The sequence below is a fragment of the Dermochelys coriacea genome, chromosome 9 (assembly GCF_009764565.3).
Source record: "Dermochelys coriacea isolate rDerCor1 chromosome 9, rDerCor1.pri.v4, whole genome shotgun sequence".
In the NCBI taxonomy this organism is placed as follows: domain Eukaryota; kingdom Metazoa; phylum Chordata; order Testudines; family Dermochelyidae; genus Dermochelys; species Dermochelys coriacea.
Window position 1 is genome coordinate 1,718,147 of NC_050076.1, and position 16,104 is coordinate 1,734,250.

General features: G+C 54.8%; 1 protein-coding gene across 5 annotated transcripts; it reads left to right on the top strand.

Annotated features, from left to right (window-relative positions):
* Positions 1–3,588: 3,588 nt before the first annotated feature.
* Positions 3,589–10,704, top strand: CPN2 (carboxypeptidase N subunit 2). 5 transcript variants are annotated; one of them, XM_043492461.1, is made up of 3 exons: positions 3,589–3,858; positions 5,076–5,136; positions 7,869–10,704. In XM_043492461.1, exons 1-3 carry the CDS (start codon positions 3,750–3,752, stop codon positions 9,514–9,516), a joined length of 1,818 nt encoding a protein of 605 aa, XP_043348396.1. In that variant the 5' UTR covers positions 3,589–3,749; the 3' UTR covers positions 9,517–10,704. The 5 variants fall into 5 exon arrangements, with proteins under 5 accessions (XP_043348396.1, XP_038272569.1, XP_038272570.1 ...); XM_043492462.1 differs by having other exon boundaries at positions 3,756–3,858; positions 4,959–5,136; XM_038416640.2 differs by having other exon boundaries at positions 3,829–3,858; positions 7,864–10,017.
* Positions 10,705–16,104: the final 5,400 nt, after the last annotated feature.

Below are 16,104 nucleotides of genomic sequence, written 5' to 3' on the forward strand. Positions count from 1 at the left end.
GACCTTACTGCACTCACTCCGGATTAACACCTGAGTCACTGAGGCCAGACTCTGCCCTGCCAGGCCAAAGGCTCTGACATGACTGTGTCTGCAGTGGGCATTTATTCCAGTGGAATTGGGAGTGGCAAGAACCTCTGCCCAACCTGGGAAAGAGCCCAGGCTGATGGCTGGCATTGCCCCAAGGCGGGGCTGGGCATGACCTGTCTGCCAACTGCATAGCACCCTCAGCTGTGCTCCCTTTCCATGCCAAGCATGCCCTCCACTCCTCTGGCACGGCTTCTTCCCAGCCCCGGCCTGGCTCAGTCTCTCCCCCTTGTGCTCTGGCCGACCACCATCAGCATCCTCAAACCACAGCCCTTTGCCTGTCCTGTCATCCACGCGTGTTGCTGGAGCTCCTCCTCGTACTCACAACTAGGGCTGAGTGTGCTGGCCCTGCTCTGGTCAACTGGCATTAGGAGCACCTCATCCCTGTGTCCCGCATCCGTGTAACTCTCACTTCCCAGTGCTGGTCTCTCCCCAGGGCATCCCCCGCCCGGCTAGCGTACTGATCACGGCGGTCTTTGTGTGTCTATTGCCACAGTTCGATGGACACGGGGCGGGTTCCCTGCGTGGCTAACAAGAGTGCAGCCCCGTAGTGCGCTGCACGTAGCTGTCCAGGCTGGGGCCCACTCTGCTCACATGCTGGGCGCCAGCTCTGCTGCAATTTGTCAAACAAAAGTCCCCTGGCCTGAGCAGTGATTTTTGTTTTGAAGCCAGATTCCCTCCCTCATTTTAGTTTCAAACCCTAATTATGGCTAAAATTCTGGCAGGGCAGGTGGGTTGGCTAACTGGAAAGCATTGGCAGTGAGCTGGGTGACATGGGTCAGGATTCCCTTCACTGCCCTCCACCCAGGACAGGTGTGACGCTCTGCTAGGATACCCAGACCCGTAAGCCGCTGTGTTACTTTTGCCTCAGCACACCCGTCTGTCCACCCCTCCAGCTCAGGACTCTGCCAGACTAAGCCTCCCTGGTAACACACAGTGAACCCCGTTCCCGAGCTCCCCGGAGATGCCTCTCTGCAGAGTCCGGTCTCTCTGCCAGGAGACCCACAGACATGACCCACGGCTGCTGTCTCCAGAGAAGCAGCCATGTTAGTCTGTATCTGCAAAAAGAAAAAGAGGACTTGTGGCACCTTAGCGACTAACAAATTTATTTGAGCATAAGCTTTCGTGAGCTACAGCTCACTTCATCGGATGCTTCGGATGACTCCAGAGGGACAGTACACACTCCAGCCTGTTTGGCTCCCTGCGGACTCTCTCGTTACTTCAAAAGACCAGCATGGAGACGGCTGAGAGTACAATTAGTACGTTCATTAGTAAAGCTCAGAGACTGACATGATAATAAGCAGAGATCACAGAAACAGCAAATGGTTACAAACAAAATCAAACAGGCCTTTTAGTGTCTGTCTGTCGCAAGCTACAATCTTCCCTCAACAGCTGCCTCGCTGCCATCAGGCCACCAGCACTTCCCGGCCCTGCATCCACCACTCCCAGGTGCTGTCCCCTAGGTGACTGAGGGGTTCCCTCTCCGTCCTTTCAGTGTCCAGTGACGCGTGGAGAGCTAGGCCCTTGATAACGGCTTCTCCCCTGCTGCTTGTGCAGACTGCAGGCTGTGTCCCTCCCAGGCTGGTGAATTTGGTTCTCCAGGTGGCTTAATCGCTGTTTACTTTAGATGTAAATGTCCTTCCATTGTCTCTGCGCTCAATTTACCGGGGAGACACAGGCAGATGAAAAACACTGTTCCTTTATCCAGGGCAGGCTGGTATATCCATTGCCTCCAAAACCTACGTACAGAACACATTTCCAGCATACACACGCACACTTCGTTACACCCCGGCTGTGGAGACGGCATGCACTGACCGGCAGGCGTAGCATGTCACCAGGGGCGAGGCAAAGCTTTGCTTGATACACTTTTAAGGTCCAGAAATCCTGTATCCAGTCAGGTGATTCAATTGCTTATCCCCTGGAGTGCTGAGCCCCGGTCTCTCCCTGCGGTGACTGGCCCCTGACTGGCACTCAGGCCAGTGGGGCAGCTGAGCCCCTGTGTGGCCATATCACTGTGGCAGCCCGCTGGGAAAAGTGAGCCCAGCAGTGTCGCTATGGAGGTACCGTGGCAGAGCGGACACCAGGCTGGATCCGTCTCCCCACCAGGGTCAGCAAGGCCTGCTGTGTCCAGCTGGCTCAGCCTTGGGTGGGCAGATGGCACGCTCAGCAGGGGCTCTGCCGGCTGAGACTGCAGGGTGTATGTGTGTGTGTTGGGGGGGGATCAGGTCACATCCCAGCTGTCCTGGCCATCTTTGGGCTTGTGCTGGCTGCTTGCAGGTGCCCCCCTTCCCTTGTGCCACAGAAAACCCTATGTTCCTGGTGGCTGTCCTGCCCTGGCTCTGTGCCAGCAGCAGGCCACTGGCTGGAGGAGAGCGTGTGTGGATGGTGCCTATTGGCGGCACTGAAATATAAAGGGCCAGATTCCCCCTCCACACACCCACCTCCTCCTTCTCACTCACACCCTGGTGTCAGTCAGGACTGACCCGCACTGGGGTCAGCACAGTTATCTGGGGAGAAAAACTGGTGTAAGAGAGGGGGAATGTCTTTATTAAGTGTAACTAGGGACCCCACCGCTGGGTTTGCTTGCCCTAACGCTGACACAAGACTAGCCATGGGCACCCCTGGGAGCTCTAGGGCACTGACAGGGAGAGGGTGAATGTCCAGCCATGGAGGCCTGTAAAGAGCCCTGTAGCTCCGTATGGCCCAACTCCCGCTCACCTGGGGATTCCTGCCACCTTCCTGTCAGATTTTATTCAGAGGAACGCATTTGGCTGTGCAAAACCGCCTGCAATCATGTGAAAGTGCACCGTGCCTGTTTGGTTCCAGTCCTGCCTGGTGTGTGCCACACCCTCTGCTATCGACTCACTGAGTGGCCGTGTCACTCCCAGAGTGGGTGGAGCCTTAGCCTGCGTGTGCGAATAACCTGGCAGTTATTTTGTGGTCCTTCGACAAGCGTGCTGAACACACAGCGCCGGCCACTGAGTGGGTGTGGGCTCAGTGTAACCCCATGGCCACTGACAGCAATGGGGACACACTGTGGTACCCCAGCTGAGAATCTGCTGCAGTATCCTGACACAGGTGGAAGAGGAGATTAGTGTGACAAAACTCAGGTGTGTGGGTTTGGCTGACCCAGGGAGAAGGACCTGGGCATTTCTAGCTCACGGGGAGCCAGTGCCATGTGATAGCTGTCTGAAATGGGTCAGAGAACTCCATGCCAGTCCCGATGAAGAATCTCATCACCTTGTGCTTGCACCAGTGTCGTGCTGGAATAGTGCCCTCAACGTCAGTGGTGCTATAGTTGACTCACAGCAGTGTGAGCAAGCGGGGACTCACCACACTGCTCCTCTTGAGCGTTTCGTTAGACCCGGGAACTGAACTGTTAGGCATGTTATGTGGCAGCAGGGGGTTTCATCGCCGGGCAGAAAGTACATTGAGCCCAGCACAGCTGAGAGGAAGTGGTTGCTTCACATTAACTCAGCTGACAAAGTGCTGAGTCTGGTTTTTCTTTTTCTGCTTCTGCAGCAAGAGACGTTTCCGACCTTCCGTGGCCCAGTCTCACCCTGCAGAGAGCAGGAGCTAAGAGGCACTTAAAACAACCCATCGCAGCCGGGGGCTTAGTCTGGCTTTAGAAAGCCAGTTGCTGATGGCTAGTGTAGGATGTGACTATGACAGAAGTAACTGAAAACAATACGTTTTGTACAGTAGCAGCTCTGGGCATCCAGCCAGCCAGTGACACCTGTACAAGAACTCCCCCTTACCGTACAACTTCCTCAGGTATGTGACCATCTCCCCACAAGCAACCCCCCAGATTTACTAAATACAACATCCAGCCTCCCTGCTAGCTTGGGCAACTGTTTTTTCTTGGCCCTTGAAGGGGATCCTTTTAGCGAGGACTCACTGACAGGGCCTGGGGAACAGGGTGTCTCTCTGGCTATCTCACAGGTGGCCAAGATCTCTGCTCTCCCATGCCAAGCAAGCCTGGGGGCTGGATGTGAGGCTAGCCAGGGGCCCTGAGGGCTGCAGGAAGCAGTGCTGGCTGATCAGGAGATGGTGGATGTCTGTCTGAACTCTGACAGCGTGCCCAGTCTGGTGCTGGGAACTGCGCTCTGGAAGGGATGCCTTTCGGATGAGATGTAAAACCAAACCCTCAAATCCTTGTGGTTTATTAAGAATCCCGTGGAACTTTCTGCAAGATCATCAGTGTTAGTGCTAGTTCCTGGCCAATTCCTAATGGCTAAAGACGGGGCTGAGCTGTGCAGTTTAATGTTGATGGGGCCAAGTTGTGCAGTTGTTTAAAAGGCCTTTATAGAGAAGTTGAGGTGTGGCCTGGATTTGAGCTTCCCCAAAGTGTGAGCAGGGTTGCAGTTTGCATCTGGATTTCTGTCTCTAATGGTCACATTCTGTACCCTTCTCATTTCCCCTTTGGTAGCTACAGAAGTTACTGGTCACTTCCTCCCCTAAAAGCTCTGCGCGGTGTTCTTGTGTCAAGCAGCTGCTGCATTCCACCCCAGTGGTGGCTGCTTTTCAGGCGTGGGTGAGAGACCCCTTTATTATGCAGGCAGTTTGTAAAAAGCTTTGAGATCCTCCTAAATGAAAGGTACTCCATAAATATCAGATTTTTATATTCTACCCACTTTGCTAGGCCCATTCTTGAGTGAGCTTCATTAAAGTTGAGGGGGAATTTAAAAGCATAGCTGATTGCACTCTAATATTTTTAGTAAGGGCTGATGCTGGGTGTTCCAGAAACTGTCGTCCTCTCTGGAAAGTGCCTTTGTTTTGGGGGAGCTGGTCAGTGGTGGTGTTATGCTGCTCTTTCGTTTACTGTGAAGCAACCTGTTTATCTCTGTTCACGCCGACACACTGAGTCTTTTCAGAGCGCTCTCAGGACGCAGGATGTTGATGCTAAGCAGAAATCACTGGCCCCACCCAGTCTGAAAGTACTCAGTCAGCTGGCTCCATGTCCCTTTCAGTAAACATGTTGCTATTTGAAGGGGCAAGTCCCTCCTGCGAGGAAATGGAGGAATCACGCCCGCTGCCTGGCTTGGTTCCACGGTAGGTGTCTGCATTGTCACTCCTCGCAGGTGCTTGGGATCCTGGGTTTGTTGGCAGGAACGGGGACTTTTACAGCTGCTTTTGGTTTTGCATGAAAAACAGCTTGGGTAGTACACCTAAAAAGGGTGGGTCAAATCCAGCTCTATGGCCCTGGTTTAAATCCAGAGTATCTCTAATATAATCAGTGGCGTCACTCCAGGTTGACAGCAGTGCCGTGGAGAGCAGAAGTTGGCCAGATATCTTGTCCATGTAACTAGTGCATGCTTTTGGCTACTGCAGATAACAGCTGTGTTCTGGAGGCTGCTCATTGCTTGAGGGGTCTGAAATCTCTATCGCTGTCTGATTCCATATAGACTAGGACTAGTCATCGGGAAAGTAAAATATCACCTAATGTTGGCTGCAGCTATTCAGCTCACCCAGTATGGTCTGGGAAAGGGAACAAAGGTTCATCTGATACCAAGCATTGTGCAAAACTCAAAGCCCACCATGTATTTTCAGGTTGGGGAAAATGTGAAATGGTTGGTGGGTTTGTCTGAAATGTTAACTGGTTTCTATAAATGTGAGAGGCGCTTCCTAGAGACTCCTCCTTGTCCCTCTTTCTGGCTGGGCATTGTAGCCGTGAGAGTTAGGGAGTTACAAGTGCAGGGGTGTGTTTTACAAGTACTACTGGATGGATGCGCAGATACCGCTAGTTAACCTGCCAGATGTATGTACAAATCAGGGCATTGTGTTTGTACTCTTGGCAATGCACATACAAAGTTAGGCAACTTTGCCTGTGCACAGACACACCCCTACAATCTCACTAAACCTTTGATGCTGAAGTGTGACTTGTAATTAGAAGGTTTGCACAGCCACTTTACAAAAATCCATCTAGTGTATCACTTCTGTGACAGACCTTCCTGATTCTGGCTGGGTCTCATTTTCAGTTATGTACCTGCCAACCTGGGTGTGCAGACTTGTGCACCTACTTTGCCCATGCACACTGCTACACGTGTGTTCTAAATCCCTGATTTGTGCACATGCATGGCAAAATAAGTGCCTTTGTACATCAGCAAACCACAGATTTCCAAATGCATACAGAATGGTACTCGCATAAAACAGGCGCATCACTGAATGTGTGCAATGCATGGAGACCTGTTTACATAAAACCAGGCCGAATGGGGTAGAGTCTCATCTAGCCTAGGTTGGCATCTCTCTATTAAAGTCACTGGAGCTGTGCTCATTTACACCAGTTGAGGATCTGGCTCACTGCCCCTGAAGTTTGTTAGACACTCTAGTGTAGACCAATTCTATAGAACATTCCTTTTACTAAGGGCCAGGTAATGAAGTTATGTACGTAAGAGCGACAGGTGCCTTGGCGCAGAACAGGTATATTCATAAACATATCAAGTGTCTGACTTTGTCCTTCTCAGATGTGGTAATAAACTCCAGTTAGACATTTACTTTCGCCCCCCTGAATCCCTCCTGCTCCCCACACATGCACATTAACTAGCTGTGAGGTCTAATCACTCTTCACCACTGATTTCAAACATCAGCGGCAAGTGCACACTTGTGGGGCCAGGCCAGCTCTGTTCTCCCGGTGTAAATCTGCAATAAGGCTGCTGACTCAGCGTAACTTGCTAGTAATTCCCCTGGTGTCACCAAGCGCAGCGTCTGGCTCGTTCAGCAATAGGCCTGAGGGATCCTTCTCCCCTCCTGGCACAAAGCCTGGATGTGGTTCTGCTCCCAGCCCTGCACATGGGTCTAATAACAAGCACTGTGTGAGCAGGCGGCCACGGAGACGTGGCAGAGACAAACCCCTCTACTTAGAGGAGAGGGGCAGGTCTAGGGTGGGCGGGGTCCTGGGCACTGAATCACAGATGGGTGCTGGCTGCTTCCCTTAAAGGTGATAAGCCAAAGAAGACTTTGACTTTGACGGCACCAGTTGTGTGAGCGGCTCAGAGCAATCTGCGAAATACTGAGTCTGCACTCGGCAGGGGTGAGAACTGGGCCACTTCCTTGGGTGTCTCCCTCTCGGATCACAAGCTCAACTGCAAGCCCCCCACACCCCAAACCGCTCCAGCCGCTGTCCCTTGGGAAAGGCTTCGCGATGGCTCCGTGGCAGAACGGGGACTAGAACCTTGTCTTGCCCCTGCCTCAGGCCTGTGCTCCTGCCGCTGCATAGTCGGGGGGACCTAACCTGCCTCTCATGTCACTTCCCAGCCGCTCTATCAGGATTCCCGCCCCTCCCCCAAATCCCATCCCTCCCCCACCCGGCTGGAGGGAGCTGCCTGCAGTGGGACCACTGGAGTGGGGGGCTGGTGTGCAGGATCGCGACTTGGGGCCACATGCAGGGGCTGGGCACCCAGTGGCTGCCAGGTCGGGGGGAGGCTCCCTGCCGAGCTGCAGGGAGAAGATTTTAGGTGAAGGCAGTAGATGCCCAGATCTCCCGAGGCAGGGATTGTTGCGGGAGAGGCATTGCCCATGGCTGTACCATGGGGAGCCGGTGGAGATCCCTAGCAGCCTGCCCTGCCCCACAGTGGCAGAGGTGAGACCAGCCAACCTCAGACCAGACAGCTGTAACCCAGAGCAACCTTTGCCTTAAAGGAAACGCTGCAGCCTCTGGTGAGCTCCCGCTTTCTGTGACTTTTCCAGTCCACCCCCCAGCCAATGGCGGAACTGGCGGGGGCCCGGTGCATCTAGAAAGGGACTGTGCCAGGGGCTATTGACCAGTGTGTTTTTCTCTAGTGCAGGATGATGCTTCCCAGACTCCTGCTGCTGTGTCTCCAGGGCCTGCTGCTGGGCAGGTTTACCCAGGCCTGCCCGCCCCCCTGCCAGTGCTATGACAGAACAAAGGTCTTCTGCTCTGGGGAGGAGATCTGGGACATCCCCGAGGGGCTGCCAGGCAATGCCACTCAGCTCTTCTTTGTGGAGACCTCCCTCACCACTATCTGGAGCAGGCCTTTCAGCAACCACAGCAGCCTCGCCAGGCTAGTTTTCCTTAACAACCCGAGCCTGTCCCTGGAAGCGGGTGCCTTTGGGGAGTGGTCCAGTCTCACCGAGCTCGAGGTCTCAGGCAGCAATTTGTCAGCCCTGAGCAGCGAGGCCTTTGCCAGCCTGCTGGAGCTGCGCAAACTCTCCCTCACCTTCAGCGCCCTCCGAGCCCTGGAGCCTGGGCTCTTCAACTGCACGCCCAGCCTGGAAGTGCTTCACTTGCAAGGGAACCAGATAGAAGCCCTGCCCCCCAAGGCCTTTTCCCCACTGAGGGAGCTGAGGGTGCTCGACCTGTCTCACAACCCCATGGCCCAGGTGCCCGACAGGCTGTTCGACCCGCTCGCCCGGCTCCAAGTGCTGAAACTGAGCAACATCAGCCTCGCCCGCCTCCCATTCGGCATCTTCCGGCCCCTGAGAAGCCTCCAAGAGCTCTCCCTGGATAGGAACGCGCTGGTGGATCTGCCCCTGAGAGCCTTCTCCGGGCTCACCCACCTGCAGAGGCTGCAGCTCCAGCACAACACCCTCACCAGCCTGCGCCCCTGCATCTTCTCCTGCCTGCCGAACCTGGACTTTCTAAACCTGGAGGGCAACCGCCTCTCTGTGCTCCCCGCTGGCCTGCTCCAGGGCACGCCTAAGCTGAGCCAGCTCTTCGCCGCCTCCAACCGGCTTGAGACCATCCCTGAGGGGATCTTCAGCAACCTGTTCCAGGTGCAGACCATCGTGCTCTCACACAACCGGCTCACTCACGTGCCCGCTGGGGCCTTCAGAGACCTCTCCAGCCTCACCACGCTGCAGCTGGACCACAACAACCTCACCACCCTGGCCGGGGAAACCTTTCACAACCTCACCAGCCTGGAGGTGCTGGACCTGACTGGGAACCGCCTGCAGGCGCTGCCCGAAGGGATCTTTGACTTCAATGACTACCTGCTCAGCGTGGCCATGAAGGACAACCCTTGGGCGTGCGACTGTCGGCTGGCCTTTCTCGCCAGCTGGATCCGGAAGTGGTCTGCGCCCCTGAACTCTCAGACCTTCTGCGCAAGCCCTGACCACTTAAAGGGATGGGCGCTCCCAGCTTTACCTCAAGAGCAACTGGTGTGTCTGGCTGCTCCAGGCCAGGCAGACTCCTCCTTGTCCCCGGGAGAGGCAGAGACAGACCGGGCCCCGTGCACCTACAGTGATCCCGAAGGCACCGTTCAGCTCACCTGTGACACAGCCACATGCCACCGGTTAACTGTTCATCTCCCTCCACAAGGGGCCTCTACTGGCCGGGGTCTGGCCTACGACAGCGACTGGGTCTTGAATTCCAGCTGTGGCACAGTGAGGGTCTCGGTTGCCATCCGTGCAGAGCCAGGAGGGACGGCAAGAGAGGAAGAGGCTGTTTCTCACAATCCCCGTTCTGAGCCCTAGACCGGAGCTCTCCCCAGTGGGCTGGTGCCATTAAAAGTCACAACCAGAGTGATGGGTTGTTATTGTTCATGTCATTTATCCCCTGCTCTGTGCGTTTATTGCCCCCGAAGTGCTGTCTGAGAGCGAGGCATTGTTACGGGATTACGTGCATCCCTATGTACTGGTTGTAGCTCAAGTTTAATTAAATGCTAGTCCTAGTTCAAAGTTTCCCACAGTAAAGAAAGTGCAGCTGCTCCCAGAATGATGCTGCATCTCTCGTTCTGGCAGTGCATGCCAGTGCAAAGGGGCATCCTCGCAATCACAAGATAAATACATGCAGGGCTGCAGCTATCCAGGGTGTCCCTCAGACATACCATCAGGGAAGGGCCTGATTCTGACCTCACTTCTGCTGGTGTCAGTTGGGAGTGAATTATTGAATAGCCAGGCCCAAGGCACCAGCTCCAAGAACACCAGGTTATTTATGGTCTATAGCAGCCTAACCCAGCAGGGACTAAGGACAGAGCCAAGACCCCAGACTGGCTGCATGTTCTACAATTCGATTTCGCCAGCTCGGTAACAGATGTGAACACCTGAAGCAGTGTAACCGTCTTACCAGACAGTCCCCTTGGGCATTCTAGTCTGTCGTGCCATCCAGGCAAGACTCAGTGATAAATAGTCAGTTATACCAAGGATGACACAATATTCAGATTGCTCCCAGTCCCAAAAGACCATTCACTTACCCCAGGTCAATTTGTATCAGAGACCTCACACCAAAGACAGCGCTGGTAGCCAATCCTGTAATAAACTAACTAGGATCAAGGAAGAAGAGAGTTAATTACAGGTTAAAGCAACAGCTGTATGTACACCAGTGAATGTCAGTCTATGGGCTTGTCTGCACTTGCTGCCCGCTGTAGCACTTAGTGAAGATGCTGCCTACGCTGATAGGAGAACATCTTCCATTGGTGTAGTTACTCCACCTCCCGAGAGGCGTTAGCCATGTTGGCGGGAGAAGCCCTCCCATCCAGGTAGCGCTGTCTGCACCGGGGGGATCATAGCATTGCTCGGGGGGTGGATTTTCCATGTAGTTAAACAGACATGAGCTGGCAGTATAGCTATTCAAAAGGCGACAGGGTTGTAGTAATCTGGCAGTTCAAACCGTCTCCTAGGGCTGACCCTGGCCAAGCAGCAGGGCATCTCTTTGCTTATGTCTAGGAATCCAAGTTCAGACAGCATCAAAGAGATTCAGTTTCTTCCTGACAGGGATTTTATCCCCTCTGCTCCAGAGTCCAAACTCATGGGATGAGTCCATGCCTTGGTCTCTCCTTGCTGGAGGGAGTGAGGACCGCAATCCCTGGGGCTTCTTGCCTTTGATGCTAACACTGCCTCGTGGCCTTCCACAGGCTGAGACTTTACCTTAACTAATTTTGCTGCTCCTGTGTGGTGAGTTACACAGCGACAGAGGTTTACAGCCGACCAGAGGTTTACAGCAACAGAGCTACCCCATGGGCTAGCAAGGCTCTAAGGGAGAGCAAGAGGGGCTGCATCCTACAAGTATTTGGTGAAGTCTAAGCACTGAATGCAATGCAATTCAGGGTTACCAACTTCCTAGCCAATCCCTAGTCTGATAATGCTAATGCACAGGCAAGCAAGACTGTTTCCAGCTATGACTTTGTAAGTTTTCAGGGCTTGGCATGAGCTGTCGCCGCTCTGCCAGCGTCACAGGGGCGGGGGAGGAGTATTTGGGGTACACAGAGCAGAGTGCCCTATTGTGACAGTGACGTCCCTTCTCTGGAAGGCTCTGCTGTACGTGGGCTGCACACCCAGAGGATCTCCCCGTTTGTCTGTGCGCAGGCTTGGGATGGAAGTGACAGCAGTCACGTGGGGCCGGGACCCAGTGACAGCCAGCCCTGTGCCAAGGCCTCTAGCTAGTCACCTGCCTTTGACTTAGAGATGGGGGGGTGGGGAACCGCTTTGCCATTCAGTCTTCCCTGAGCGTCGGTCTGGTGGGGGCTGGTGTGCTGTGCAGTGTCTGGCCAGGTGAGTGATGCTCTTCTTCTATGTCATAAACTTTAGCGTTTGTCCTTTCAGAACTGTCCATATCCCCCACCCCTGCTTGGTGACTTCCCTCGCCGAGGTCACGCCCGCGGCTGTGGCTGGCTGGGCTGGGGAGCAGAGGACACTAAAGCAATTTATCCGTGCTCAGTGCATTCCTTGTCCCAGAGGTTATTTGAGAGAGTCTGTGGCTCCTTCCGCATGCAGAGCAACCCCTCGCTCAGGCTGAGAAACGACGTCTATGAGGCAGGAAATCTCCATCTTGAGATCTGTGTAGAATCATCCTGGGGTAGGACGCTTGCCTGCAAGGCTGGTCTGGGTGGCACAGGGTCATGTTCCCCCCGACCCCGGCCGCTGCACAGGGCTTTGTTTAATTCAGTAATAAAAACTACAGGCTCTCTGGGGCAGGGCCTGTCTCTGTGCTTGTACAGCACCTAACACCCTGGGGCCTTGGGTCATGGCTGGCTCTCTTCAGCTCTAAGCTAATACAAATAATAACAATAAAGCCCTCGCTCCACCCCCTCCCCCTGTTTTTACAGCACTGCACTGGCTGCCTAACCCAGCCCCGGAGGGCGTGTGTACCCTGCAATCCAAGGTGTGAGTGCAGTTCAGCTAGACTTACCCTGCCAGCTTTACCCACGCTAGTGCGCTAAACATAGCAATATCAATCCAGGGGTGCAGGCTTCAGCAATCCCAGCACATCCCCAGGTGGGCTTGTCCAGCCGGCGCATCTCCACTGCCGTCTAGCTGCAGTAGCCCAGGGAAAGCTACCCAAGATGCAGTCACACCTCTGAGTGCTGCATGACAATAGCCATCGCATGGAGGGAAAGGGCAGAGGGTGGTTGGACAGGGGGCTGGTGAGGGGTTATAACCCTTCACCGGCAGCTCCCCAGCTCCGATGCTGTTACCACCTGTTGGCTGGTGTGAAGTGAGCTGGTCCTTCCATGCCCGCGTGCTGCCTAAAGGAGACAGGGACGGAGCAAGCTACAGAGACTGGGCCCGCCTGGTGACCGTAGCCTGGGCCCCTCCAGAGCCGGATTGCGCACCGTCGCTGCCCGCACTGTGGAAGGAGCTCTCTGATTCCCGGGGTCACCGGTCCCATTCACTGCGGTAGTGCCACATTCGCAGGGAAGGATTTTTCGAAAGAGAGAAAAGTAGATTCAAATATTGTTTCTCTTGGGCAGTTCTGTGCTCTCTGGCCCTGCGGGCCCCAAGGCTGGCACTGGCACCAACTGAGAGGAGATTGTCCCCTGCACGGCTGCTCCCCCCGAGCCCGGCGGAGACCCCAGGCCATTTCCAGCCCTGGCTGGGCTGTGCAATCTGTAGGCAGGTCAGTCACTGATGAACCTACCCGTGCTTTATTGATCTACTGTTCCTAGTTCCCTGGCTGCTGCCCCAGCCCCCTGCAGCCTCAAGTCCTGCCAAGTGAAGCCCAAGCCTGGGGTGAGTGTGCCCTGCAATCCGGATCCCTTGCGCTGGGTCACCGGGAGAGGCTGCTCTGCACTGGAAAGTCGATTTGGATCAAGGCAGGTTGCGAAGTGACAACTCCGCTCGTGACTCCAGAATAAGCTGGGGAGGAAAGTTATTCAGCGGCCTGGGCTGCAGCGCCACCGCATGTCCCAAAGCAGGGGGTGCCGCTGAACTGGAGACCGAGGAGCGTCTCTAGAGCCCTGGGCCGCGGGCCTGAGGGAAGCCCGCCAGCAGCCTCTGGCCAGAGGAAAACCTGTGTTTACACTCTCCCCATGGGGTGCGCCTCCCCTGCTCCGGGCTGCCCCGCCAGGAGGGCAGTGCGGCGAGGGAGGGAGCTGCCTGGTGGACAGCCACCATTGCCCTCCCAGCAGCTGGGAGCCCCTGCTGCATCCTGGTGCTGAGCCCTCCAGCCGGGCTGCAGGCTCCCGGGGGTGCCCTGGCCCCTCTGCGTGCACAGTTACAATTGTACCGCGAGAGGTAAACTGCTGTAGTGACAGCGACGTGATGCCCGGCGGGGACCCTCTGGTTCTGCACAGGAGGGATGTGTTCTGGCCTAGCTTAAAGCCCTTCCAAAGTGACCTCGGATGAGCTGGAAAAAGCCATTTACACCAGAATATGAGCATCCCCCGCAGTGTGGTGCTGCTGTAACAATATCGGTTTAAATTCCTGCCCTCCCTTAGGCTGGGGTAACTGCCCCACGCAGAGGAGCGCTCTGAGGCGTGGATACTGTGGCTACTCAGTGACCACTGTGTAACTGGCTAAATGCATCCGATGAAGTGAGCTGTAGCTCACGAAAGCTTATGCTCTAATAAATTTGTTAGTCTCTAAGGTGCCACAAGTACTCCTTTTCTTTTTGGCTAAATGCTGGTGCTCTAGGGCATGTCCACACTGCACCGGGAGGTCTGACTGCAGCACATGGACACCCACCCGACCTAGCTAGAGCAAAGACAGCTTGAGTAACAGCAGCAACGAAGCCGCATGAGCGTTGGCTGTTCGGGTGTGTGCCCAGGGTCCCGGGCAGGAGGGGCGCTAGCCCATGCACCCACCCATGCTGCTGAGGCTTCACTGGGTTGTTACTGGAGCTGCCTTTGCTCTAGCTAGCTCGGGTACGTCCACACGTGCTGCAATCACACCTCCTGAGAGCCATGTGCACCGCCCCTGAACGCCAGCCCCTGCGCTGCGCACAGAGCACATTCCAGCCAAGGTTGCCTGGCCCAGCCTGTTCTCCACACCCTGCCAGCTCTGGGTTACTAGGGTGCTTCTGCCAAGGACTCACTGCTGTGGGGGCAGCAGGGCTCCTTTACACCAAACCCACAACCTGACCCCTCGTTCCGCAGTACCTGGAGTGAAAGGGCCACAACATTTGTACATGCCCACAGCCCATGGGGGGTGAACTTTGTGGCCTGGAGGTAACTGACCCTGGATTTGATCTCTGTTAGGACTGGCTCGTGAAATCGTGAGGAAATTAACAAATATTGCAGAGCAACTGAAGCTTCCTTGTCAGCAGTCTGACTGAGTTCCAGCTCCTACCAAGGAGGTGTGTTTGTCAGGGAGGGGCGGGGCGGGGCGGGGTGGATCAGGACACCTTCCACCCCAGGTTCTGCAAGCAGGGTCCCAGGCTGGCTGTCGCACCATGGTTCACTGTTAGTGAACTGGCGTTCATGCAGCTGCAGGCTTGACTCGAAAGGAGCGCTGTCTGGGCCAGGAGCTGAGCCAATGTAATGGTGGTGGGGGTCACATAGCTGTGGTTCTAGCAGGGAAGTACTAGTCTGTCCTAGAGCGAGACTTGATCTTGAACTCTTCTGTTGGTTGCGATTCCATAGGCTGCCAGATCCATCACTCCTGAGCCACTATTTGTGCAAACCAATACATTGGCTATATGATCAAGACAGTCGAGGTTGGAGCCTTTGTTAACTTGGAGAAACTTGAGGAACTGGAAATCTCTGGCGCCAGGTTAGAGGTAGTGGCTGTTCGTATCTTTGAAAATCTGGCAAGATGGAACAAACAGGACCTACCATAAGCCCGTCAGATCAGACAGATCCAGAAAGGGCTGTTTAATGATCTTGCGGACGTAGAAGAATTTCATCTGAATGTCAGTGAAATCTCTTCTCCCCCTCAGGTGTATCTGACTCATTTCTCAATCTCACATTCTCACCCTTGGCTAAAAATGAGACCCCAGCTCTGCCCAGGGTGCCTTGAGCAAACTCTCTTGGCTGAAGGTTCTCAGATGCTCCAAGAATGAGCTCGTCGACCTCCCCGATGGAGTGCTGGGCAATCAGCCTGGCCCAGCAGAGCTCGGTCTCCAGAAGAACAAGATTAGAGCATTGACCGTCATGCTCCCGAAGAAGCTGCTAAGGCTGGAAGAACTGCTTTTGGACAAAACCGGATCGGGAGCCGCCCACACCAGGCTTTCTTTGGACAACAGTTGAAGCTGGTTCAGACCAGCTTAAAATGCTTCCTAGTCAGTTGGCTGCCAAGGGAGCTGGGTGTGAGTCAGAGCTGGTTGGCACTATCCCAAAGGACACCTTCATCAACCTCATGTCAGCCAAACAAGCCAACCAGCAGCCCTGCCCCGGGAGCTTTCACCAGGCTCCAGTTAGACACGAACAAACTCTCCCCTCGAAGAGCCATGGTTTTGCTGCTCTCCCGGATCTGAAAACCCGCAGTCTCCACAAGAACTACACATTCCTGTGGGGCTCTCTGACTCTTGGGGCGAACTCAGCTCCATGGATCTGAGTGAGGCTTCCTGGAGGCGTGACAGTAACCTACGCTGTCCGCACAACTGGGTTCAGCGCCTAGTGCCTACTGCAGTGCTGTGTACAAATCCAGATGATCCAGGAGGGAAAGTGAACAATTCGTTAAAAAAGAGACCAGTTAATTTGCTTAACCACCATGCCCATTTCAACTACTTTCACCGGCACTTGGCCATCCACTTCCATCTCCACCTCCCCAGAAGCGATTGCTATGTTACTAGCCACAATATTCTTCCTGGCTTGGAGGCTCCAACAACTGAACTGATTACCAAGATGGCACCACCATGCCAGTGCCAACCATCCCGAGAACCGCCACCATGCTGGTTCCAACCAC